Raw genomic sequence first — 26,729 nt, forward strand, 5'->3', positions numbered from 1 at the left:
CGGCATCGTGGCCACGCCGCCCCAGGCCCAGCTCCTCGCTCCCCCGCTTGGGCGTGGAGCGCCGGGCCCCGGGCCCCGGACGGCTTCCACCCCGCGGCCACCTGCGCTCCGGCCGCGGCTCCCTGGGCGCTGGGAGGATTCGGTTGGCGCAGCCCGGCCCCGCCTGACGTCGCGCCAGCCGCTCGCGGAGACGCAGCCCCGCCCGCCGCGCGGCCGCCGCATCGCGCCCCGGAGAGCCTGGCGCCCGGAGCCTTCGCGCCCCTTCTGCCCGGGCGCGGCGCCGAGCAGCGGAGGGCGGCCGAGCCGGTGAGGCGCCGGGGGTGGGCTGCGCGCTGCGGGCGCCGGGCCGGCCCGGGGCCTCCTCCCCGCGCGCGCCGCGGGCCGCGGCGTCTCCCAACCCCAGGCGCGGCGCGGCGCGGCCGGGCCCCGAGCCGGGGGCAGCCCGGGCCGCCGCCGCCGCCCCCTCGCCCTCCGAAACAGAAAGTAACGAGGAGCCTCGCGCGGGGCCCGGCGCGCCGAGCCGAGCCCTGCCCCTCCAAGGGCCGCCGCCGCACTGGCTTCTGCCGGCCCTGCGCTGGGCCTTCATTATTGGTCTAAGTGTTGTTTTTTCCACATTTCATTGACAGGACCCACTGGATTCACTATGGACATTGAATGTTCCCGGCTCCTACCTTCTGTCTGTGCAGTTTTGGTAGACCCAAAGCAGTTTGTAGCTGATGATACCTGTTTGGAAAAACTACTAGACTGGTTTAAAACAGTAACTGAAGCAGGTAATTGTGGTCGTGTTTGCTCCCTGTTTGCCCATAGGCTGATGGATGTATTTAGAGAATTGTGACATGGTACATGATGACTCAACAGTGCTCCACATGTCTGGATAGATGGATGCGCTATCCACCAAGCTTTCCAACAGATTCCAAGGGAGAGAGAGGGCAAATTGGATGTCTAAATAGAGTTGTTTCCATTTGGAATTCTAATTTTAATTAAGATTAAAGAGAAGCCTCTGTTTATGGCGAACGATTATTACGAATATGGATCAACTTTTTTCTTTTTTAGAAGAGCAAGGTTGAAAATGTATTGAGGGAATGATAGCAAAAGAGAATACAAAATAATTTCCCTTTCTAAAATGAGAGGTAAAGGAAAAATCATCCTTTTCTGATGCTTGTTTCTTCCACAGAGTCTAGTCTATTGGTGTTACAGGAGAATCCCTGCCTGACAGAACTGCTCTTTCATGTACTGAAAGTACAGGATGTGAGTTCCAATATCCTCTCTTTTACTCTACGACTTGCAGGAATATTTGCAGCCCATGAAAACAGCTTTCAGTATCTCCAGGTGAGTTTAGTTGGTGAATCCTTGAATGTTGTCATGGCTTGTAAAATTCAGCTTGACTGACAGGTGGTGAGGATTTGTTAACCTGCATACATATATGCATATGTATAACCATATGTGTATTATACATACTCACCTAAGTAAATCCATTTTCTTAATTGTATGTGTGCAATTTCCATTGACACAGATTTCAGCCCATCCGTGTCTTTATTCTACATAATTCTTGTTCATGTCTTTTTTGTGTTTCTGCAAGTTCTCCAGCAGAGGTCCACCAAAACCACTGGTCGTGGTCCACCTCTAGTTTTTAAAATTTCTTATATTGACCAAAGCAGCATTCTGGTCATTGACTTGCAATATATGTCTACTTTTATTTTCTGATCCTCAAGATATTCCCAAGGTCTGAGTGCAGTTTTAAAGCATAAAGCTACACTCAGACTTTTGGGACACCCTGAGTTCAAATTTTTCTTTGGACACTTGATGCTTAACTAGCTGTATGACCATGGGCAAGTCACTTAACCCGAATTGCCTCGATGACAGGGCCATCTCCAGTCATCCCAATTCTTATCTGGCCACTGGACCCACATGGCTCCAGAGGAGAAAGTGAAGCTGGTGACTTAGCACAGCCACTGCCCCCCCCCCACTCAAATCCAATTCATGTGCTTGTCATGACATCACCTTTCTGATGTCATGGTCTTCTTTAAGACTGAAGAACAAAAATCATCATCGTCATACAACACACATTTATAAGTACACCCACTTATGCACATTCGCACTTACACAACTTAAAGTCTTTATTTGTGATGATTTTTATGAATCTTTTAGAGTTAAGATTTTATGTGAAAGTATTTATGTGAAAGTATTATAGCTTTGTGTCATCTAAAACTCGATCAACATGTCATCTATACCTTTATCTAATTCCTTGATAAGAATGTTAAATAAATAGCACGTGATTTCCTAGAACACCAGCTGAGCCATTATATAAAATCTAGGAGGTATGATTTAACATTTGCATTCTTCAAAATGAAATAATTATATTTGGTATAAAATGTATTTTTTGACTAGAGGGCCAGCTTTGAAGTCAGTAAGTCCTAGGGAACTTGAACCTGGGAAGATCAATTAAACTCAGATGCATTAGTAGAGGGAGATTTCTCTCTCTCTCTCTCTCTCTCTCTCTCTCTCTCTCTTTCTTTTGATATTTATTTTTCCAACTATATGAATGGTAGTTTTCAACAATCTTTTTTGCAAGATTTTGAGTTAAACATTTTTCTCTCTTCCTCCCTTTCCTCCTCCCTCCCCCTGATAGTATAACCATGCTAAAAGATAGATCCATATCATATTGTAAAAGAAGAATCAAATCAAAACAAGAAAAAAAACCATTTAATCCCATACTCTGTAGAGTTTTTAATAGGAATAGGTGCTGTATTTTGTCAAAAACTTTTTCAGCATCCATTGAAATGATATATGATTTTTGTTAGGTTTGTTATTGATATGGTCAGATCCTACTTGATCATAGTGTATTATCCTAGTGATAATTTGCTGTAATTGCTTTGCTAATATTTTATGAAATTTTTATATCCATATTTATTAGGGAAATTGATCTATTTTCTTCCTCTGTTTTAACTCTTCTTGGTTTAAGTATCAGTACCATATTGGTGTCATTAGAGAGGGAGATTTCTCTTTGGGAATTTGGTATTCTAATGAAATTATAATTTGGTCCCTAATCCTGTCTCTAGAGATTAGGGAGGTAATTAAAGATGGATTCATCAGTAATGACATTGGCATCCACAAAATAATTAAGAACAAGAGAAAGAATTCCAATATTTTATATAGATATTTTATAAATAATTTACAAAAGTCATTTGGTTTCCAGACCAATGGCAGATTAGGGAAATACTGTAAGCTTTATAGATTTAAGCTAGCTAATAGTACAAACTGGAAGGAGGATTTGGACCTGAGTACATGGCTATACCCAAAGAATAGTCATTATTGGTTACATATCATCATGTAGAGAATACTCCAGTAAAGTGTATTAGGAAGCCATATGCTATTTAACATTTTTACTATTGTTTTTGATAAAGGTATAAATGACACATTTATCAAATTCTAAATGACATGAATCTTGAGATAGATGGCTAATAAACAGAGTCAGGATTCAAAAAGATTTTTAACAGACCACAATAGTGGTCAGATCAATTGGGATGAAATATAGGAATATACACAATAAGTCTTACTCGGAGATTCAGAAAGTCATTTTCACCAGTGTAAGTTTGAGAAGTTGTGGTTAGAGAAGGGTTGATCTGTAAAGATTTTTAGGGGTTTTGGTGGAGTGCAAGCTCAGTATAAATTAGTAATGCTTTATGGTATCCAAGGAATCAAATACAGTCTCATACTATATCTGGACTAGGAAAATACTGGATTCTGTATTGGTCAGACCACATCTGGAATGTAGCCTTAAATTCTGGGGGCCACATTATAGGAAGGACTTCCATAAGTTAGAGATTGATAAGAATGGAACATCCAAGATAGTGAAGAACTTTGAGATCTACTACATAGGAATCAGTTAAAGATATTTAATTTGAAGATGTGGAGGGGTGAGAAGGATTGATCTGTAAAGATTTTTAGGGTTTTTGGTGGAGTGCAAGCTCAATATAAATTAGTAATGCTTTATGGTATCCAAGGAATCAAATACAGTCTCATACTATATCTGGACTAGGAAAATAGTGGATTCTGTATTGGTCAGACCACATCTGGAATGTAGCCTTAAATTCTGGGGGCCACATTATAGGAAGGACTTCCATAAGTTAGAGATTGATAAGAATGGAACATCCAAGATAGTGAAGGACTTTGAGATCTACTACATAGGAATCAGTTAAAGATATTTAATTTGAAGATGTGGAGGGGTGAGAAGGATTGATCTGTAAAGATTTTTAGGGTTTTTGGTGGAGTGCAAGCTCAATATAAATTAGTAATGCTTTATGGTATCCAAGGAATCAAATACAGTCTCATACTATATCTGGACTAGGAAAATAGTGGATTCTGTATTGGTCAGACCACATCTGGAATGTAGCCTTAAATTCTGGGGGCCACATTATAGGAAGGACTTCCATAAGTTAGAGATTGATAAGAATGGAACATCCAAGATAGTGAAGGACTTTGAGATCTACTACATAGGAATCAGTTAAAGATAGTTAATTTGAAGATATGGAGGGGTGGCTAGATGGCGCAGTGGATAGAGCACTGGCCCTGGAGTCCAGGAGTACCTGAGTTCAAATCCGGCCTCAGACACTTAATAATTACCTAGCTGTGTGGCCTTGGGCAAGTCACTTAACCCCATTGCCTTACCAAAAAAAATCTAAAAAAAAAGGAGATGTGGAGGCTTAGGGGGTCATAAGATAACTATCTTCAAATATTTAAAGGACTGACTTTAATGACTGACTGGGATTAGACTTTGTGACCCTAGAGGATAGAACTAGAAACAAGGGATGAATACTTTAAAGAGAGAAATCTAGGCTTGATGATAAGATAAAATTCCTTTACAATTAGTTACCCAAAAGTGGAATGGACTGAGCAAAACTTAAATGTAGAGGGAGCTCTTGTTCAATCATGGGCTGGATTAAATAGGCTCTGAATCCCTTCCAAGGCAGTGATTCTCTGAATGGACAAGCTAGACTGCTAGGCCTCAGGTTTAGGGAAAAGACTTAAGGTTTGTTTGGGTTTTTTTTTTAAATCTCAGGCCTACCAGCTATTAAGTTGTGTGAACTTTGGGCAAATAAATTCAACTTGAACCTGTTTCCATATAGAATGGGATTAGTAACCTATCCACCTCAAAAGTTTGTCGGGGGGAAAATAATTTGTAAACTTAAAAGTACCAGAGAAATGTACACTGTTATAAGTCTTTTTTTCTTTGCAAAGCAGTGGGGTTAAGTGATTTGCCCAAAGTCATACAGCTAGGTAATTATTAAGTGTCTGAGACTGGATTTGAACTCAGTTCCTTCTGACTGAGAGCCAGTGCTCTATCCACTGCACCACCTAGTTGTCCCTAGAAGTCTTAAATAAAAACAGAATAGACTATCAATCACTCATCTTACAATAAGTATTTTATTAAGTGGTTACTTTGCGCTAGCTCATAAATAGGTCTCAGTAATTTTTCTAGTCCTTAAGACCACAACTGGAAAAAATAGTGCCTTTGGGTGTCTTAAGTCTACATGAAAGGGAAAACAAAAAAGAGTGACAAAGCAAGAAACAGGAAAGGAGAAAAAAATGTGAGGGACAGGAAAAAAACTCCATAGGGTAGAGAGTTAGGGGAGTACCACCAGTAATTATCAGGAGATTCTATATAATTATCTAGTTCGTAGTATTCAAAGAAATTATAGTACACAAGAAAAGTGTGGACCATTGTATTTCATCTGGAAAAAAAGACTTTCTGGTTAAGAAAGTAGTTTTTAAAAGTGTTTTTATTTTTCACCAACTATATGTAAAAATGATTTTTAATGTTCATTTTTTTAAAATTTTAAGTTCAAAATTTTCTGTTTTCTTTCTTTCCCTCCCCTCAGTCCTCTTTGATATGGTAAGCACTTTGATATAGGTAAGCCATATGGAATCATGTATTAATCATGCTGTGACACAGACCAAAAAATAATGAAAAAATAAAGTGAAAATAGTATACTTCAGTTTGCATTCACATTCCATCAGGTTTGAAAGTAGAGTTAAAAAGAATATTTAATCTTTGAAATGTAACAACTTTGAATATACTTCTCTGAAGGTGAGGTGCTGCTGATAATCCTTTTTTAAAAATCTTATCTAATTTCCCAGTTGCATACCATCACCTACAACACCTCTATTTTCTATCTATGTATATTCTTTCTAACTATTTTAATAATGAGAAAGTCTTTAGGAGTTATGAATATCCCTTTCCCTTATAGAAATATAAACAGTTTAACCTTATTGAATTCCTTATGATTTCTATTTCTTGTTTAGCATTTTATGCTTCTTTTGCATCTTGTATTTGAAGGTCAGATTTTCTATTCAACTCTCTGATCTTTTCATCAGGAATGCTTGAAAGTCTTGAATGTCCATTTTCCCCCAGAAGGATTATATTCAGGTTTACTGAGTAAATGATTCTTTGCAGTAATCGTAGCTCTTTTGCTATCCGGAATGTCATATTCCAAGCCCTTTGATCCTTTATTGTAGAAGTTTCTAAATCTTGTGTTATCCTGACTGTGACTCCACAATATTTGAATTGTTTGTTTTTGCCTACTTGTAGTATTTTCTCCTTGATCAGCGAGTCTGTAATTTGACTTAATTTTTCCTGTAAGTTTTAATTTTGGGATGATAGGTCGATTCTTTCCAGTTTTATTTTATCCTCTGGTTCTAGATTATTTGTTCTAGATTATTAAAATGCTTTTTGTTGATAATTTCCTCAAAGATGAGGTCTAGACTCCTTTTTTGAACACAACTTTCAGTTTGTCCAATATTCTTAAATTATTCCACCTGGATCTATTTTACAGTGAGAAATTTCACATTTTCTTCTATTTTTTCCATTCTTTTGATTTTGTTTGTTTCTTGGTGTCTCATGAAGTCATTAGCTTCCACTTGTCCAATTCTTACTTTTAAGTAATTAATTTATTCCATGAACCTTTTTTTTAAGGTTTTGGGGGGGTTTTTTTGCAAGGCAAATGAGGTCAAGTGGCTTGCCCAAGGCTACCCAGTTAGGTAATTATTAAGTGTCTGAGGCTGCATTTGAACTCCTGTACTCCTGACTCCAGGTCTAGTGCTCTATCCACTGTGCCGCCTAGCCACCCTTTCAGTGAACTTTTGTACCAGCTTTTCCATTTGGCCAGTTCTACTTTTCAAGGCATTATTGTTTTCATTTGATTTTTGTGCCTCTATTACCATTTGACCTATTCTGGTTTTTAATGTGTTGTTTTCTTCAGTATGTCTTTATGCCTCCTTTACCAAGTTGTTGACTCTTTTTCATGATTTTCTTGCGTCACTCTTATTTCTCCTACCAAGTTTTTCCTTTTGCGTCTCTTACTTGATTTTGAAAATCCTTTTTGAACTTGAGACCAATTCATGTTTTTCTTTGAAGCTTTGGAAAGAGGGATTTTGACTTTGTTGTCTTCTTTTGAGTGTGTTTTGTTCTTCCTTGTCACCATTGTAATTTTCTATGGTTAGAATTTTTTTGGTTGTTTGGTTATTTTCCAGCCTTTTTTCTTGACTTTTAATCTATGTGAAAATGGAGTTCTGCCTTCCCAGTGGAGGGGGCACTGTCCCAAGCCTCAGGTTTTTTGTGCAGTTATTTTCAAAGGTCATTCTGAGGACCACTTCTAAAGTGGTCTGATCTAGGGAGATGTGTGTTTACTACTCTCCTATACCATGCACAGGTTTGTGAGCTACCACTAGCAATCTTTTCAACCTTGGAATTGTGACCAGGGTCCCTGCTCTCCTCTGGCTGCATGCTCTGCTTGTGTTGCTCTACCTCACACTGGGACTAAGACCTGGGATTGTGACCCAGATCCAAGTTTAGGCAATGCAACAGAGTCCTCTGGTGCCAGCAAAGGGACCCCCTGTAAATCTCCTCCTGACCCATTGTCTGATCCCCTCACCATCTCTGAACTGAGAGATCCTACTGATTCAGTTGCCTGAGACCCTGGCTTTCTGGGGCCTGGTCTACACTGACACAGCCTATGCTGCGCTGCACTCCTCTCTCACCCTGGTGTGATACACCTTTCCTGATAATTTGCTAAATTATATTAGGCTGGAAAATTGTTTCACTCTGTCTTTTTGTGGGTTCTGCTGTGTTTTGTTTTTTTTTGGCAAGGCAATGGGGTTAAAATGACTTGCCATTAGCCAAACTATTAAGTGTCTAAGGTCAGATTTGAACTCAGGTTCTCCTGACTCCAGGGCCGGTGCTCTTTCCACTGTACCACCTAGCTACTCCATGGGTTCTGCTTTTCTAAAATTATTTGTAGTCATTATTTAACGTGAGACTCAGGTGAGTCCCTGCCTTTATTTTTTCATCTTGGCTGTGCCTCCCCTGATATTCGTTAAAAAAAAAAATTGGTATATTTTGCCTTTAAATCACAACCTCCTTTGCAACAAATTTCCCCTTCTTTCAGACTGAAACCTCTTTTTGGGCACATAAATACAATTAAGCAAATTAGGTGGGTGACTTTTGATGTGGAATATTAACATTCTGCCTGGTAGTCTTCTCCTCCTAACACACGCTATTCTCTCTCATTTTGAGGGAAAGATTATTTGTTTTCCAGGACTGTTGCTGATTGTCTCAGTGACTCAGAGCTTGGCTTCCATTTAGTGATCTTTCCATTTACATTGTTAATCATTGAATATATTGGGTTTTCTTGTTTGTTTTGCTTAATCTCATTGTCAGTTTACATCTAATTTTTTCAGAATTTCTCATATTTATCATTTTCTTATTGAAAAATAATATTAGGGGATGGCTAGGTGGCGCAGTGGAGTCAGGAGTACCTGAGTTCAAATCCAGCCTCAGACACTTAATAATTACCTAACTGTGTGGCCTTGGGCAAGCCACTTAACCCCATTGCCTTGCAAAAAGAAAAAAAAAAGAAAAAAGAATATTACATATACCATAGTTTTTCTAACCATTCATCAGTCATTGAGTAACTACCTAGTTTCCAGTTCTTTGCCACCGCAAAGAATTTTGGTATTTCTTAGACCCTTTTTTTGCTTTTGATTAACATGTTAAATCCTCTGTTTGGCTTTTAAAGGTAACCCGGCCTCTTCTTCTCCAGTCTTATACTCCTCCATGTGTGCTATAACTAGATGGCTCTGAATAGAATTCTGGATCTAGAGTCAGAGAGACTTGAATTCATATGTGTCCCCAAGTACTTATTTATTACCTAGGTGATCCTGGGCAAATCATTTAATCTGCCTAATTTTTCTCCTTTGTAAAATAGGGCTATTAATAGTATTTACCTCATAAGTTTGTTAGGATAAAATAAGCTAAAATTTGTAATGTAAAGTATTTTCCAAACCTTAAAGTGCCATATAAATACTATCATTAATATTATTGTTGTTATTAGCAGCAGTAGTATGATATGCTCCAGTGGCACTGGCTTCCCTGCTGTCACGTATCCTGGCTCCATTCCTCTTCGCTGGCTGCCCTCACGCTCCTCCCCTCTGCTACCCTAATTCCCTGCAAGTCTCAGCTCAGATCCAACCTTCTACAAGAACTTCTCCTCAGTTCCTTGAATGTTGGAGACTTTCCTCTGAGCAGAGCCTGAAGAGCCTCTGTTTGTTTAGTTGTTCCCTGCTCCCTTGTGAACAATCCTCTCTGATTGCACCTCCCAGACTCAGCGCCTGGCGTCTGGCCTGTACTTGACAAATGCTTGTAGACTAGACTCACTGACTTCAGTCAGTTGGTAAGCATTTGTCACGTTAGGCCCCAGGGGGACAGGGACAGAGGTGAAATGATGCAAGTTAGATTTTATCAGGGGCACAGTATGTACATACATAGAGATATGCTAGAGAGAGAAAGGCTGGCACCAGCCAACATGCAGTTCAGGAGGTTGTGTTAGAGTTGTATTTTGATGGGACCTGGGGTTTAAGAGATGGAGACCTAGTTCCAGAACTGAGATGGGAGATGGAGAGACGATGGGTGCAGACCAGAGCAGATATCTAATGGGTTGCACCAGAGCCTTGGTGGAGACCTCTGAAGTGGACTAAGACTGGAAAAGGTCATCTGGGGCTACAGTGTTGTTAGGAGCTTTATAACTTTTAATATTGACATTGGTTTGTTGTCTGTGGTACCTGTCACCATGAATGTACTTTCCTTTTGTAAATTTTTATCTTTTGTCTGACAGCATAATTTCCATAGAAGCACACAATGAATAATTAACTTTGTTCTCTCTTTTTTCCTTCTCAAATAGGAAGTCAAGTTAAATCCCCCTTTGTCCCCTTCACTTCAGATTGTTTTGTTTTTCATCTTTTTTTTCCCCAAAAAGGATTTCTTTTCCTTAGTCTCTTAATTTTTCTCTTTCCTTTTTGTCTTCTCTAGACTTTTATTCTTTGATTCACAGACCTTATATTCATTTCTTTTTTTTTTTTTTTTGTATTTGCAAGGCAATGGGGTTAAGTGGCTTGCCCAAGGCCACATGGCTAGGTAATTATTAGGTGTCTGAGGCTGGATTTGAACTCAGGTACTCCTGACTCCAAGGCCAGTGCTCTATCCACTGCACCACCTAGCCAACCCCTATTCATTTCTTCTTTATGAAGGAGAGGAGGTATAGGCATGGGTAGGAGGTGTAGTAGTAATAACTAGTATCTGAATAGTTCCTTCTGTGTGCCAGGCATCATGGTAAAAAGCACTTTGCAATTATTAGCTCATTTAATTCTCACAACAGCCTTGGGAGGTGGAGGCTATTGTTCTCTCTTATCAAGTAAAATATAAACTCCTCACCCTTGCACTCAGGGCCACCCTCCACATGGACTTCAGTGTATCACTTCAGTTTTTTTTCTTGTAGTTCCTTTTATGTTTTAGGCTTCAGCTGAACTGGATAACTCATTCTTCACATTTATCCTGCCTTCTCTTGCCTCTTTGAAGCATACTTACTGTTCCCCATCTTTATCTGTTGACATCGTTCCCTGCCTTTGAGGTCCAGATAAGGTGCCACTTTTGTGTGGAGTGCACCCTGCTGTCTTTTCCCTAAATTAGAAGTATTTTCCTAGACCTTGAAGACAGGTCTCTCTGTTTGACTGCTCCTATATACTTAGCAGTTTTAAAACATTCATGTCTCATTCCTCTACTTTTAAAAAACTTTCTTTGAGGGCAAGCACTGTCCTTTTTTATCTTTGTTATCCCAGTATCATAAATAAGTTGTTAGTAAATGTTGTATCGAATTGGGACATAGGGACTAGGCTGAAGGTTAAGCAAGCAGAGTGAGTAAAAAGATAACTAGTTAAGAAGAGGAATAAAGACATAGTGGTCTATACTTGTCCATTAAGCAGTGAAGAGCCATTGAAAGTTCTGGGTCAATGGACTTGATATTACAATTGTACTTTAGGAAAGTTAATTAGGTAATAGTTTCTTTGTAGTTATGGTAGTCTGAAGGGTTTCTTCTCCAAAAACTTGCTGCCTTTTCTTTAAGGTAAAGAGAACACTAATGGGGCTACTTTTACTAAGACTTCTTGGAGAAAAAAATACTGTCTTGAACATGTGGATTTCTACTCAGGCATATGAAAAGATAAGAGTGATTTTCTCAGTGGCAGGCACCTTTATTACAACATCCAAATCACAGTATCTAGAAAAAGTTCACAGATTGGATTTAAGCAACAAGATATTATGATACAAAAATGAGAAATTGTGTTAGAAACATTTTGCAAACCTTAAAATGTTATATAAATGTCAGCTATTATTCTCTCAACTAAAAAATGTTGCTGGCAGATCCTCATGTTTTTTGGTTTTGTTGTTTTGTTTTTTTTGAGTCAGCAGGGGGAGGTGTTGCTCAGCCTTTTCAGTGAAGTGGGGCCTCTGGGCAGACCAGCCTGGGAGGACCCGTCTGTGCGCAGCGGCTGGATCCAGGGTGTGGGCAGCATGGTGCAACACGAAAAAGCTGTACAGTTCCTGGGTGATTGTGGTGAGTACCAATACCTCCTGCCTCTCAGGAAGCAGTTATGTGGCCCTGTAGTTATATGAGAGTGCCGGGGATTTCTCAGGTCCCCTTTCTCAGTTCAGAGAAAGCCTGTTCTTAATAGCTGTAATTTTTCCATTAGATATTTGTCCTTACAGGCAAAAATAAGGTCTTCTGATAATATAAAGAAACTTTGGAAAGGAGTGATCCGTTAAGCCTTAGGAACTTTTAATATCTTACTATGAATTAGTATATCATAGACTTTCTAACTGAATAGCCATTTTATTTTATTTTTTTAAATGTATTCTTATTTTGTACAAACAATTTTTTTTATACATTAATAAAATATTCTTGTTTAAGAGTAAACATAATACCCCCTCCCCCCAAAAAATATAGACCTGCATGAGCGATAAAGTAAAGGGGAGAGAAAAAAATAGTAATTTTTAGGTATGGCCAGATGGCACAGTGGACGGAGCACCAGCCCTGGAGCCTGGAGCACCCAAGCTCAAATCTAGCTCCATATACGTAATAGTCACCCAGCTGTGTGACCCTATGCAAGCCACCCCAACCCCATTACCCTGCAAAAACCAAAAAAAAAGACCCCAAAATAAAATAAAATAAAATAGTAATAATAATAGTAGGGGTGGCTGGGTGGCGGACAGAACACTGGCCCTTGAGCCAGGAGCATCCAGGTCCAAATCCGGCCTCAGATACCCAACAATCACCCAGGTATGCGGCCCCAGGCAGGCCACCCAGCCCCATTTGCCCTGCAATCCCCCCCCCCAGAAAAATAATAATAATAATAATAAATGTTCTTCAGTCTGTGTTCCAGCACCACCAGCTCTATCATGAGTGGATCACCTTCTTTAGGATAAGTCCATCACAAAAGTTACTTCCATATTTTTCCACCATTGCCATTGCTGATTGCAACTCCCTCCATTCATACTTCTCCACTGCCATGTACTATATTTTCTCTCTCCTTTCACTCTGAATCTGCTGTAGGGTAGCTGAGTGGCACAGCTGACAGATCTCTGGTCCTGGGGCCAAGAGGCCCCAAGCCCCCCTAACTACCCCTTAGGCCCAGCACCCACCTGCCCCTATGGAACCGGACAGGCCATCCAATCCCAGCCCCTTGCAAGAAGTAAAAAAGAAAATGTGTTATATCTGATCACTCTCCCCCCATGGTCCATCCTCTCCTCCATCACTCACATCCCCCCCTTTCCCCCATCCCCCTTCTCTCCTTACTTCAGATGCCTATACCCCATTGAGTATCTGTGCTGTTTCCTCTCCTAGCCACCTCTGATGAGAGCGAAGATTCCCTCATTCCCCCTTGCCTTCCCCCTTCCATATCATTGCAACAGCTCATTGTAATAAAGAAAAATCTTATTAAATGAAATATCTTAGCCTATTCCTCCTCTCCTTTTTCTTTCTCCCATTACATTTCCCTTTTATCTATTGACTTCATTTTACACCACATTATATCTTCAAACTCAGCTCTCTCCTGTGCTTCATCTATAAAAGCTCCTTCTACCTGCTCTATGAAATGAGAAGGTTCATATGAGTATTATCAGTATCATTTTTCTATACAGGAATACATGCAGTTTATCATCATTAAGTCCCTCATATTTTCCCCTTCTCCACTCTCTATGCTTCACCTGAGTCCTGTATTTGAAGATCAAACCTTCTGTTCAGCTCTGGCCATTCCAACAGGAACATTTGAAATTCCCCTGGTTCATTGAAAGTCCATCTTTTTCCCTGGAAGATAATGTTCAGTTTTGCTGGGTAGTTGATTCTCAGTTGCATTCTAAGCTCTTTTGCCTTCTAGAATATTATATTCTAAACCCTACGAGCTTTCAAGGTAGTTGCTGCTATGTCCTGTGTGATCCTGCCTGCAGCTCCATGATATTTGAATTGTGTCCTTCTGGCTGCTTGTAATATTTTCTCTTTGACTTGGGAGTTCTGGAACTTGGCTATAATATTCCTGGGGGTTGTTTTTTTGGGATCTCTTTCTTGGGGAGATCGGTGGATTCTCTCCATTTCTATTTTGCCCTCTGCTTCTAGGATATCAGGGCAATTTTCCTGTAGTAATTCTTTGAAAATGATGTCAAGGCTCTTTTCCTGATCATGACTTTCAGGTATTCTAATAATTTTTAAATTATCTTTCCTAGGGGTGGCTAGGTGGTGCAGTGGATAAAGCACCGGCCCTGGAGCCAGGAGTACCTGGGTTCAAATCCGGTCTCAGACATTTGATAATTACCTAGCTGTGTGGCCTTGGGCAAGCCACTTAACCCCATTACCTAGAAAAAATAAACCTAAAAAAAATTATCTTTCCTAAATCTGTTTTCCATATTAGTTGTTTTTCAATGAGATGTTTCACATTTTCTTCTAATTTTTCATTCTTTTGGTTTTGAAGTATTGTGTCCTGATTTCTTGTAAAATCAGCAATCTCCCTCAGTTCTATTCTTTGTCTGAAGGATTTGTTTTCCTCAGAGAACTTTCTTATCTCCTTTTCCATCTGGCCAATTCTGCTTATTAAAACATTCTTCTCCTCAATAACATTTTAAACTGTTTTATCCATTTGACCTAAGCTGGGTTTTAGCATGTTATTTTCTTCAGCATTTTTTTGGATCTCCTTGACTAAGCTGCTGACTTCATTTTCATGTTTTTCCTGCATCTTCCTGATTTCTTTTCCCAGTTTTTCTTCTATCTCCCTCATTTGATTTTCAAAGTCTTTTTTGAGCTCTGTTATAGCCTGAGCCCAATTTCTGTTTTTCTTGGAGTCTTTAGATGCAGGAACTTGTGCTTCCTCATCTTCAGACTGAGTGTTTTGATCCTTCTTGGGATCACAGGCAAAGTATTTTTCAATGGTGTTCCTCTTTTTTCTCTGCTTACTCATTTCTCCAGCCTGTGCCTGGTTTTGGGGTGCTTCCTGAGCTTTTGAGTATTAGTGGGACACCCCCCCCCACAAGGATCTCAGTGTGTGAGGCTCTGTCCTCCCTCCTGATCTGTGAATGACCATAAGCTCCCCCCTCTGCCACGGGGCTTAGCACTTATACCCTGGGGGCTCCTGCTTAGGCTCTGCCTGCTTCCAGTTTCTGGATCTGGGCTGCCATGACTGCTGCTTGCTGTGTGGCCTGAGGGCTGGGCTTCACATGCTTGCTCTGGCAGAGGTCCCCCGCTGAGTCCTCAAGTTATGCCCAGTGCTACCCGGGGTGTAGGTCAGGAAACTCCCCCGCTGCTGTGAGCCACAGCTCCCAGCGCCCTGGGGCTGCCTCCTGGAGGCTGAAGCTCTTTCACTCTGGCGGGCAGGCCGCCCCTCAGACCCCGAGAAGCAGAGCCTTTCTGCTCTTTTCCAGGTTACCTTGAGTAGGAGAACTGCCTCATTGGGTCCCTCTGTGAGTTCTGTCTCTGGAAAGTTTAGTTAGAGTCCTTAGCTTATGAGTTTTATCAGAGATCGCCTAAGACTCGATCCTTTCTTGTTGCCATCTTGGCTCCGCCCCCTAAAATATCCGATGACAGAGAAATTCTACAACCATCTTCATATCCAGGCTTTCATATCAGCATATATATTAATATTTGGTGACTTCAGTGCAAAAGTGGGCATAAGGGAGAGAAGAGAAAAATATATTGGAAAGTTGTGCAGAGGTTGACATAGGAGAAGCCAAGGACTTAAAAGCCACACAGAAGATTTATCCGTACATACTATGAACAGTTTGAAAGCATGTTTAAAACATTAAGAACTTAACTATCAGTGGAAGTATATATTTTTATTATGAACTAAACTATCAAAGAAATATGCAAAATCTTATCCCACATTGTTAGCCTTTGACAAGACAGAACTAAAGGAATGAAAAAGCAAAGAAAATGCTTTTTTTCTGTACTCTCTAGACCTGCTCAGAGTCCAACTTGTTTTGATCCTTTTTTCTTCTTTTGAGAGTCAGAATTAACAAAAAAGTGAAATTGGCTATCTTAACAAACAGAAAACCACTGTCAGTGAGGTGACAGACATTTCTGAATTACCTGATTGTAAACATTACCTGAAATATAGATGCATCAGCCTTGTTAGGTCCAAGATAATAGTCTGTACAAAATTTGAAGAAAAGATGAGAAGAAGGGGCGGCTAGGTGGCGCAGTGGATAAAGCACCAGCCCTGGAGTCAGGAGTACCTGGGTTCAAATCCAGTCTCAGACACTTAATAATTACCTAGCTGTGTGGCCTTGGGCAAGCCACTTAACCCTATTTGCCTTGCAAAAACCTAAAAAAATAAAAATAAAAAATAGAAAAGATGAGAAGATCTATTGTGCAAATAGAACAGTTCCATCCTGACCTAGTTTGACAAATTATTAAATGTTGTAAAAAATGGAAAAGAAAGGATCAGACATAGCATAGATTATCACCATTTCCTACAGAAATTCAAGTCATGTAAAGCAGTTGGTATAGCAAGTAGACCAAAAGAGGAAAGAAATCAACCCAATCAGCAAATACTTTTATCTTCTTTTCAAATGGTGAGATGTAGCAGCCAAGCACAATATAATTTTAGAGTATAAACCCACTTGTAAGACCTCTTGGAAAAAGCAAGTAAAAGATCATGAACAATATACTTCATATAACACTTAGATGTAGAGGCAAAAAATGAGTTTGCAGAAGTTTGGCATACAGTTAAGCTATAAAAGAAACTGAAAGGAGCATATCAGATTGGGGGGAAAATATCACCAGTTCTGTAACACTGGTTTTCTTCATCAATGCTAGTGGAGCTACCACATTTTAATTCTGACATCTCAGTCCCTAATGTGTCACATGCAAAAATAGAAAAGACAAATTAAACACCACCTTTTGTGCCAAGTACAATCTTAAGCATTGGAGATACAAAGAAGGGCAGAAATAAACCTTGCCATCAAGGAACTTACAGACTAAATGGAGGAGAAACAGCATGCAAACAAATAAATTTAGACAGGTTCGTTTGGAAATCAATCCAGAAGGAAGGTACTAGCATTAAAAGGAATCAAGAAAAGCTACTTGAAAAGATAGGATTTTAATTGAGCCTTGAAAGGGAAGGCAGAAGGTAAAGATGAGGAGGAAAAGAATTCCAGGGCTATGGGTCAACCAGAGAAAATCCACAGATGCAGGAGAGTGGCAGGTGATAGGATGAAGGGCTGAAGAGAAAGGGATAAGAAGACAGGAAATGTAGGAGGGAGGCAGATTCCAAAGGACATGAAAAGCCCAGAAGGTTTATATTGGATCCTTGAGGCAATAAGGAGCTGCAGTTTATTGATTATAAATGAGTGATATTGTCCAACATGCACTTTAGGAGGATCACTTTGACAACTGGGTGTAGAATGGAGTGGAGTAGGAGGACGGCTTAAGTCAGGGAAACTAATCAGAATGGCCCAAGTATGAGATGATTAGGAGTCTATGAGTTGTGGAAGGTGAAAAAGTGAAGAATCAGAATGTCACCTAGGCTGCTATTTTGGGTGACTGGGAGGATGGTGATATCTGCAAAAGTAGCAGGGAAGTTAGGAAGTGGGGAGAACAACAGGACCCGATCATGTACTCTGAAGAGGTTCCATGTTGGATCTGACACAGTGTTGAGAAATCAACAAGGTTTTATTAAATGTTTTTTCCAAGTACTGTGATAAATGCTGGGAATTTAAAGAAAGGTGTGAAAAATTTTCTTCACCCTCAGTGAGCTCAAATTCTAATTGAAGAAACAACATGCAAGATAATTATAGTTTTTAAAAGATCACAAATGGTATTAGCTACCTTATACTGTGAGAGCAATTGACAAGTTATCTTTGCCTAGGTATACTTTGTCTCCAGGTACAAGTTTACAATCCAAAGAGATTGAATCAATAGACACATATTTTAAAGATCTTTTATTACATTCAGTAACATTATATAGGTGTAGCCTTCCAAGTACCTATTTATGGAAACTATGACTTAGTAGATAATTCCTTCCTTATTGTGTGAAACTTGTTCAGGATCACTCTACTGTTAAGTGTAAGAGGCAAGATTTGAACTGAGGTTTTCGTGATGTTAAACTCAGCACTTCAACAATATTGCCTCTAAGATGCTTTAAACACTATTATTAAAAATGAAAATGAGAGGCAGAGTAAATATAGCTGAGTAGCAGGAAACAATCAAGCAAACTCCTCACAAACAAAAATAACATAACAACTAAAAATGTAAGTCCCCTAAAAGCAAGAGATCTAATCCTGATGTGATATACTAAAAAGTCACAGGGAATCATTTGTTCAAGCCAGGTCAGGTTAGGGAGAGACAGAGATCTGAAGACAATGGGAATGGGTCTGCCTGGATTTGTCTGCAACATATGGAGCAATCCAGTGCTCAAGGAGAGGAAATTCATTGGAGTAAGAAAAGGTATAGCCTTACAGTGACACACCATATGCAGAGAGCAGGAACACATGTAAACTGGAAGTTTTATTGTCCTATACTGCAGTTCTGGTTAACAGATCCAGCCAAGAGGAACTGAGAAAGGGGACTTCCACCCTGGGTAGTTAGTGGGTGTTGACAGAGGAAATTCCTATATTCTGATTTTTGAAGAAGTAATAGATGGCAGTCATATCTATTGTTTTTAATCTGGAGTAATTGTTATAGTTCTCTTTCTTAAAATCATCTTGCCAAACTTAGACTGTAAACTCAGTGAAGCCAGAGACTGTACATTTTGAGAAAACTCAGTGCTGTGATGGAGCACTGGATCAGGAGTCAGTAAGGACCTAAGTTCAGTCTAGCCTCAGATTGAACTACTGGGTGATTGCAGTCTGCCTCAGTTTCCTCAACTATAAAATGAGCAGCATAATGGCAGCTGCCCCTTAGGATTGTTGTGAAGGTCAAATGAGATTATATTTGAAAAGTGCTCAGTCTGGGGTCTGGCACAGAGTGGTGCTGAATAAATGCTTTCTGTCTTCGTTTTTAAACTGGTATCTCTTCCAGCTCTATACATGGTTCATCTTTTTTTTTTCTTTTAAAGGCTTGTTGAATTAAATTTATATATAATACAAAATTTTAACTGTAATTTGGTAATTGAATTGTCTTTCTCTTTTCTCTACTTTTACTAGGTGCTATTGATGTGATCTTCTCCTTACAAGGAGATCCCAGCCTGTTTATTGCTTCAGCAGCTAGTCAGCTGCTTGTGCACATCCTAGGATTCACCATGCATTCCAGGAGAGCCATGCCCCTAAGTACCCAGGACTGGGACTGGCCAGTGTGTGCTCAGATGATTGTAGGACACATAGAAGAATCCCTCCGCTCAGGGACTGTTCCTGAGATCACACAGGCATTGAATGTATTGACAACATTGTTTGGACGTTGCCATGACTCATGGACTGAAGTCCTTTGGATGCAGATGAATCCACTTGTGGGATCACTCCTGGAGAAAGAACCTCTCATGGCTGCACATTCACTGGTGGATCTCTTCCTTAGTATGGCACGGTAAAGTTATAAAGAGTACGATTGTTTCACTCTGGCTAAATCATTACTAAAGAATAATCCCTTGTAGATATGTTTTGTGGCAGGCTGCAGAATGAGAGAGCTTGCCCTGAGAACATCGCTTTTAATGAAAAAGGAACTAAAGGCATAGATTATAAACAAAATGTTAAAAAAAATAGCATCCCCAGTATCAAAGAAAGTATGTGTGCTGAAGTAAACAGGGATAAAAATACAGAGGGGTTTGACAGTGCCACTTCTACATTCACGGGATCTCTGTGTAGGGCCGGATGTTACTGCCTTTCCTTGGTTCTCTGTCTTTGCAGCTCTCCTGTGTTCAGCCATCCGGAATGCAATCTTTGGATTTTGTCAACACGGGCCCTGAACCGTCTAAGCCCAACCCAAGCAGGACCCTTGGCTTTAGGCATTCTAAATCTCAAGGACTGGTATGGAATTCTGTATTATGTTATTGGATCATTTGATCAATCAAGAATATTTAAATAATATTTATTAAGTACCTGAAAGAAGTCTAAAACATATACCTTCCCCTTGAGAAGCTGGTTGGGAAAAATAAGTCATTAGGAAAAGAAAATTTAAATAGCAAGGTAAGATATTATTTTATTGGGCTGTTATTTTATTAGATTGTTATTTGAGTTATTTTAGGGGTTTTTTTAGGTTTTTCTTTTTGAAAGGCAATGGGGTTAAGTGGCTTGCCCATGGTCACACAGCTAGGTATTTATTAAGTGTCTGAGGCCAGATTTGAACTCAGGTACTCCTGCCTTCAGGGCCTGTGCTCTATCCACTGTGCCACCTAGCCACCCCTTATTTAAGTTATTTTAAATGGTAATGAAAATACATATTGCAGAAGTTCAGAGGAGAAGTCACTATGGTTGGTAAAATACATATTGCAGAAGTTCAGAGGAGAAGTCACTGTGGTTGGTAAAGAATGAGAATGTTTTATGGAAAAGTTATTCAGGATGAATCTGAATGACTGGGACAGTTTTAGTTGGGTAGAGAAGATCAGATCAGACAGGGAAGTGGTATAAGACCACAAGAATCTAGGAACCCCAAGACCTGCTTGGTTAGAGACCAGAGTTTGGAAAAATGACAAAATGTCCCATCTTCTAGAATGGCTTAGAAAATTTATTCTTTATTTTCAGCTTGATTTTTGTCAACAGTGCAGCCTAGGAAGAGACACTTAGATTTAGTGATATAGTCATTTCTCTAAGATCATAAGTTGCAAAGAAAGTTCTAACCTACATTGCTAGAAGGAGTTTCCTTATCTGGGAAATTCCTTATATCAATAAAATCATTGCTGTAACCCCATCCCTATTCCATCCCTTGATTTTGCCATGTTCAAACAAGGGAGGATTGATAGAACAACCCCAGAAATGACCAAAGGGATGGAAAGTAAACCTTCTGTGGGGAGTTTGAATGGTTAGCATAGAGATGATGAAGCTAAGGAATAACTATCTTCAAATATATGAAAGGCTGTTATTTGAAGAGTGTGAACTTAAGGAAAAGCTTTTTGACTCGAAAGCATAACTGAATACATGAATAGGCTACCAATAGACGTTGTGACTTTACTGTCCCCAAAAGCCTTTAAAAATAGACTAGATACTCATCAGTCTTAGGATAGTTTAGATATTTAGTTTCATAGAGGCAGAATGAAGAAACAGATGACTGAGGTTCTTTTCAGTTTTATTATTCTGTGGATTATTGGAATGCTGTTTTAATGTTTAGAAAGGAAATATATTTTCTTTCTTTTTCTTTCTTTCTTTTTATTTTTTTAAGTCCACAGACATTAAGGACTCAGGCTTTTACTATCCTGCTTCAGCCACTAGCTTGTGTTTTGCAAGCTGCCTCTCAGCCTCCTGGATCTTCAGGTATGCTGTCTTGACAAGGCAAGGCTGAGAAAATTAAGGTTATATGGGCCCAGGAGGGCAATGTGGAAGATTTAATTAGAAAATATATTGGTTAACTGTGTATATGTAACAGTGGGAATGAAGGCCAGTAATAGTTCTGACATATACACATATATACTCTCCACTTGTTATTGGTACATCATTGAAAGATTTGTCTTTCAATAAAGATATTATTGAATAAGACAAGAGTTTATAGTAAGTGACTCAAATGTCTATCTTTGACAGGTGAAGGTACTTCCAAGGTCACTGTTATCATACTTTGATGTTAAAGTAACATCAATCCCATTTGATTTAATAAGATGGACAGCCTTCATTGTTCAAATGATTGATAGGTTTTTGGTCCTTATACAGCTGGTCATTTTAAAATTCTTGAACTGTACCTGGATCTAATGGGTCTAGTTCTTGGATCTTCTGGCTCAATTGACATTTAAACAATTTGATTTATTTTGCTTATGAAAAGTTAACTTCTGGCTTCATAATTAGCATCCTAGCTGTGATTCTTGAGCAGTGATGATTTTTGAGGCATATTTGGAGCTTCTTGGAATGTAATCTAGTCCTGGTTGATTATCCCTGGTATTGGGAAGGCATAGAGAATTTTGTGACTTCTTCAATGACTTTTTCCTCTTTCATGAATATTGCTCTTTCTATAGTCTTCATTGCCTTTTTGAAACAGTTCTTTTCTGTCTTTCAAGGTTTGCTGGATGAACCTGTGAATGATTCTGTGATCAAAGATATCCTTCTCTCCTCTAAATCATCATGTTCTGGTCTCTTGTGTCAGACTCTGGCCCATCTGGAAGAGCTGCAACCTCTGGTATGGGAACATAGGGAACTTGCTTATAATGAAATTCACCCTTGCTAATGAATGCCCTGACATTTAGTCTCTCTTCTTTGTCTTTCAGAGCCACTTACTGGTAGATTGGCCACATGTCCCTTTGCTCAATGCTGTAATAACAGTTTTGCAGTTCTGTAGTGGTCTGGTTACCCCAGCCTCTAGTGTTGGAGATAGGCTTTGTGGGATCTTGATTGGTTGCTTCAGAGTTCAGCGATCAGCACTTGATTTCCTGGGGACCCTTTCTCAAGGCACAAGTAAGTGAGATTTCTCTTTCATTATAAAAGATGAGTGTGTTGATTGAGCTCCACAGAACTGTATCTTTGGTGAGTGAAGTCCAAATCTAACTTTTTAGTTTTTTTTCTCTTCCCTGCAAAGTGAACTCTGGGCAACCTCATTTAAAAAAAAATCTTTTTTTTCTTTCTGTTGTTTGTAATCTTAAGAAATTGAACTCTGTTTAGTTTGATATGTGTGCAGTAGCTTTCCCCTTAAGACTCAAATTTACTAGTCTGATATAGAGTCTCTTGATGATACTGGTTTGGTGAGTTTATAATTGGTGTGGTAGAAAGAGTACTGTACTGGCAATTTATTATGGGCTTCCATTATTTAATATATTTTTTCCTGAAAAGATTAGATATACGTTACAGAAGGCTTCTTCTCACTCTAATAGATTTTTTTTAAATTAAAGATTTTATTTATTTTGAGTTTTAAAATTTTTCCCCTAATCTTACTTCCCTCCCCCACCCCCACAGAAGGCAATTTATCAGTCTTTACATTGTTTCCATGGTATACATTGATCCTGTGATGAGAGAGAAATCATATCCTTAAGGAAGAAACATAAAGTATAAGAGATAGCAAGATCAGACAATAAGGTAATCAGGTTTTTTTTCCTAAATTTAAAGTAATAGTCCTTGGTCTTTGTTCAAACTCCACAGTTGTTTCTCTGGATACAGATGGTATTCTCCATCGCAGACAGTCCCAAATTGTCCCTGTTTGTTGCAGTGATAGAATGAGCGAGTCCATCAAGGTTGATCATCACCTCCATGTTGCTGTTAGGGTGCACAATGTTCATGCAAAGTTCATGCAAGTCTTCCCTGAATTCCCATTCCTCCTCACTCTAATAGATTGAGTCACTGTGTATACTTCAGAATACTAAAGAATAAACATGAACAGTTATTATTGTTGTATCTTATACTCATTTCTCTGTTTTAGGCCCCAGTGTATTGGTAAGACGAGTAATTGAGATTCTTCTGGTTTACCTCAAGAGTCCAGACTCTAGTCCTACAGTAAGTACAGAATGGAGCTAGAAAGAGAAAAGAAAGCAATATTTTCTAATGAAAATTCATTACAATCATAGTACAACCTGCTCTTACAGAGTATGCTTCCAGTAACATCATTTTTTCTATTTATTTTTTTAAATTTTATTTATTTATTTTGAATTTTACAATTTTTCCCCTAATCTTGCTTCCCTCCCTCCACCCCCCCACAGAAGGCAATGTGTTAGTCTTTACATTGTTTCCATGCTATACATTGATCTAAGTTGAATGTGATGAGAAAGAAATCATATCCTTAAGGAAGAAAAATAAAGTATAAGAGATAGCAAATTACATAAGATAATGGTTTTTTTTTTTAAATTAAAGGTAATAGTCTTTGGTCTTTGTAACATTACTTCTTAAAGGTTCATTCTGGATTGCACAAGATTGCCATGCCAGGGCTTGTGTCATGGAGTCACTCAGTGGTAGTGATAAGATGGGGGCCTTGTACCCTTGGAGGGTCCCCTACAGTTCATCTTAGAGCTTAACTCCTTTGTTTCACAGATGGGGACACCTGAGTGGTTAAATGATGACTCCATGAGGTTTGTAAGTTCTAGACTTAGAGCACTTATAGAAATAAGTTAAACTGAACTCAGTCAGCAATTAGTCATCACCCCAGGCTATTCTGTCCTCACCTGGTTTTTAGTGAGAAGGCAAGCATTAGAGCCACCTGCCAGTGCAAGAAAGTGCTCCATTTTTTGTTAGCAAAGTACATGCTAGCCCTTGGCCTTGCCTTTCCTTGGTTCTAAAACCTCAACTCCAACTGCTAGAGAAGGGAACCCAACCTATCCTTAAACTCTTACTGAGAACCTATTGTGTAATATACTAAAGAAGCAACATTAACTCATGACTAGGCTGGAAGAACAGCACCCCCTCTGAGTTTTACAGACATTCTTTGCCCTATTCCAGGTTCTGAAGAAGGCATTTCAGGCCACACTCAAATGGCTGCTGAGTATGTTCAAAACCTCTACCTCCAGTGATCTCTGCCCACAAACCCAGCATTTCCTTAGAGGTAACTAACAGTCGCTAGTGGTGTAAATTGAGAAGGAACCACAACTACTGAGTGGTTTGATGAGTGACTGATCTTTGGTAGGCTTGTCCCACCCCCGTCTGAATTCTCCATTAAGCATAATTGGCTAGGGACACTCAAGACTTATGTATGCGATGGCATTAAAAAGAGGAAGATGTGGCTATTGGCTCAGGAGCCAGGAACTCCAGCCTGACTCTTGATTTGTGTGTCCTTCCTTTCATTTTGGACAGATCTCTTCCCAATACTGCAGAAGCGTCTGTGTAGCCCTTGCTGGGAGGTAAGGGACTCAGCTCTGGAATTCCTCACCCACCTAATGAAACACTGGGGAGGTGAGTATCAAAGGGAAATTGCAGCTTACAGTGCCTGAGAAGGGCTACCTTACAGAACATTTGGCCCAAACAAGGCTGTATTGCATACCAGCTGGTCTCCAGTCAAAACAAACCCCTTCGAGGGTGTGGGGCAGAAGCCCTAAACTGAAGTCTTCACTCCATCCAGCTCAGCATTTGGAGGGGTGCAGCTGCTCTTTGGGTGTCTGGCCAGTCCTTAGTGGTTAGATGCAGGATGGAGCAGGGTAGCTCTCTGGGGGTGGTGGGGGTGGTGGGGTGGGGCTGTCAGCTGAGAATTAATAGGACTGAGAGGTATTTGTTTTGAGAACTGTGTAGCTGGGTAGACCATTAAACTTTGTTTTTGTGACTGGATGTATATCTCCAGGGTGGGCTGGATTCAGACAAGCTCTCCTCTCTTCGGAGGTTCCAGAGCTTGCAGAGGATCTCCTCCGAGACCCAGAAAGTTACGTCCGAGCAAGCGCCGTGACTGCCATGGGGCAGTTGTCCAGCAGTGGCCTGTGTTCAAACCCCATTGGTACCAAGAGCAAAAACGATGAAAAGGTAGGAGACAGAAGGAAACCTTGCTTCTCCACCTTAGGTGAATGTCATTTGTTTATAGTTTTTTGTTATCAAACTTAACTGGCAATAGATAGTACATTCTGGCAGCAAAACTTAACCCAAGAGCAGTTCATTTTCACTACTTTGAGGCAAACTGAGTGGTTCAGCACCAAAGAGGTTTAACATTAAGTTAAAATTCTGTAATCTATCCAATTCCATATCAGGCCTAAGTCTCCCATTTGCCCTTCTCACTCCTTGTTATTTGCTTTCTCTAGAAAAGCCTGTTCTTGGAACTTCTAGAAATCCTCTCCACTGACTCAGAAGGCTTCCCTCGGAGGGCTGTGATCCAGGTTTTCACTGAATGGCTGAGGGAAGGTCACACAGATGTGTCAAAGGATAAGGAGCAGTTTGTAACCAAAGTGCTCCAGGTTGTGAGTTGTGACTTAGATTGGGAGGTCAGAGTGCAGGGATTAGAACTTGCTTTGGTCTTTCTCATTCAGACCCTTGGGCAGCATGGGACTGAGTGCCCTTATGCTGTGGAAATGTCCTCAGTGACTCAGTCTACCCTGCTCACTGAGTCACTGCAGATGCTCTGCCGTGTGAAACTGTTTGAGTTTATATTGAGCGCCTTGTGTGACTGTGACAGGCCAGTGGCCCGTAAGTCCTGTGATATCCTCCTGTATCTGAAGGCCAAACTGGCTCACCATGGCAGCCTGCAGGGGAGCGGGGAAGCTTGCCCCCCATCCTTAGGAACTCAGAACACTGCTTGGTTGGAATCAACTCTAAGGAAGTGGAGGGTGAGGGACCAGGATCAGTCCAGTGGGCTTGCAGACAGGGTTGATTGCCAAGAGCCTGATGATGTGCTTGAGGTCTTAAGGTCAGTAGATTTGGAGGGACTTCAGGGGACATTAGCTAAGAGTAGTGATCATATTGAGAAAAGTCCTCAGTCCCTCCTGCAGGATATGCTGGCGACTGTAGGAATCCTGGAAGAAAACGAAGTTGACTGCTACTAACCCAGTAGGAAATAGCACGTCCTAAAGTTGAGAAGCAGCCTCCCTTGGAGGATATGCAAGGGTGGGGAGCAGAACACCACCTCGAGGTCTCCAGGACAATAGTGTTTACTTGAGACCCTATGGCCAAGAGTAGGCTCAGCAGCCTGTCCTTGCACATGAGTTATCTGAAGGTCCTGCTTTAATCAGGCTGTAACTTGAAGCCTACCTGAAGAAGGCAAACCATAGGACAGTGAGGATTAACAAAGGTGGCAGGTGAACACACAAACAGAGCAAATTCCAAACTATAATATCTTTAGATTTCACAGGTAAAGAAATGTCTTTATTTTTTAAACAAAATAAATTTTATTTGAAAATTA

At 40.1% G+C, this 26,729-nt stretch overlaps 2 protein-coding genes across 6 annotated transcripts in view; one reads left to right on the plus strand and one right to left on the minus strand.

Moving 5' to 3' along the window:
* Positions 1–772, minus strand: part of IQCE (IQ motif containing E) — a 101,881-nt gene extending 101,109 nt beyond the window's left edge. For 2 of the 5 annotated variants that reach the window (XM_074201139.1, XM_074201133.1), the window contains exon 1: positions 672–770. The gene's annotated coding sequence lies outside the window, so the exon portion shown is untranslated. Of the gene's footprint in view, positions 1–101; positions 265–671 lie in introns of those variants that run through there. The other 3 variants (XM_074201135.1, XM_074201136.1, XM_074201134.1) reach the window with 3 other exon arrangements.
* Positions 196–26,729, plus strand: BRAT1 (BRCA1 associated ATM activator 1). The gene is made up of 14 exons (XM_074201129.1): positions 196–306; positions 627–770; positions 1,175–1,329; positions 11,795–11,942; positions 19,013–19,385; positions 19,706–19,825; positions 21,174–21,265; positions 21,997–22,115; positions 22,204–22,390; positions 23,346–23,419; positions 24,356–24,458; positions 24,707–24,805; positions 25,188–25,363; positions 25,636–26,729. The coding sequence occupies exons 2-14, from the start codon at positions 644–646 to the stop codon at positions 26,371–26,373; spliced, it is 2,511 nt and encodes an 836-aa protein (XP_074057230.1). The 5' UTR covers positions 196–306; positions 627–643; the 3' UTR covers positions 26,374–26,729.

Source organism: Macrotis lagotis, chromosome X (genome assembly GCF_037893015.1).
Source record: "Macrotis lagotis isolate mMagLag1 chromosome X, bilby.v1.9.chrom.fasta, whole genome shotgun sequence".
Taxonomy (NCBI): domain Eukaryota; kingdom Metazoa; phylum Chordata; class Mammalia; order Peramelemorphia; family Peramelidae; genus Macrotis; species Macrotis lagotis.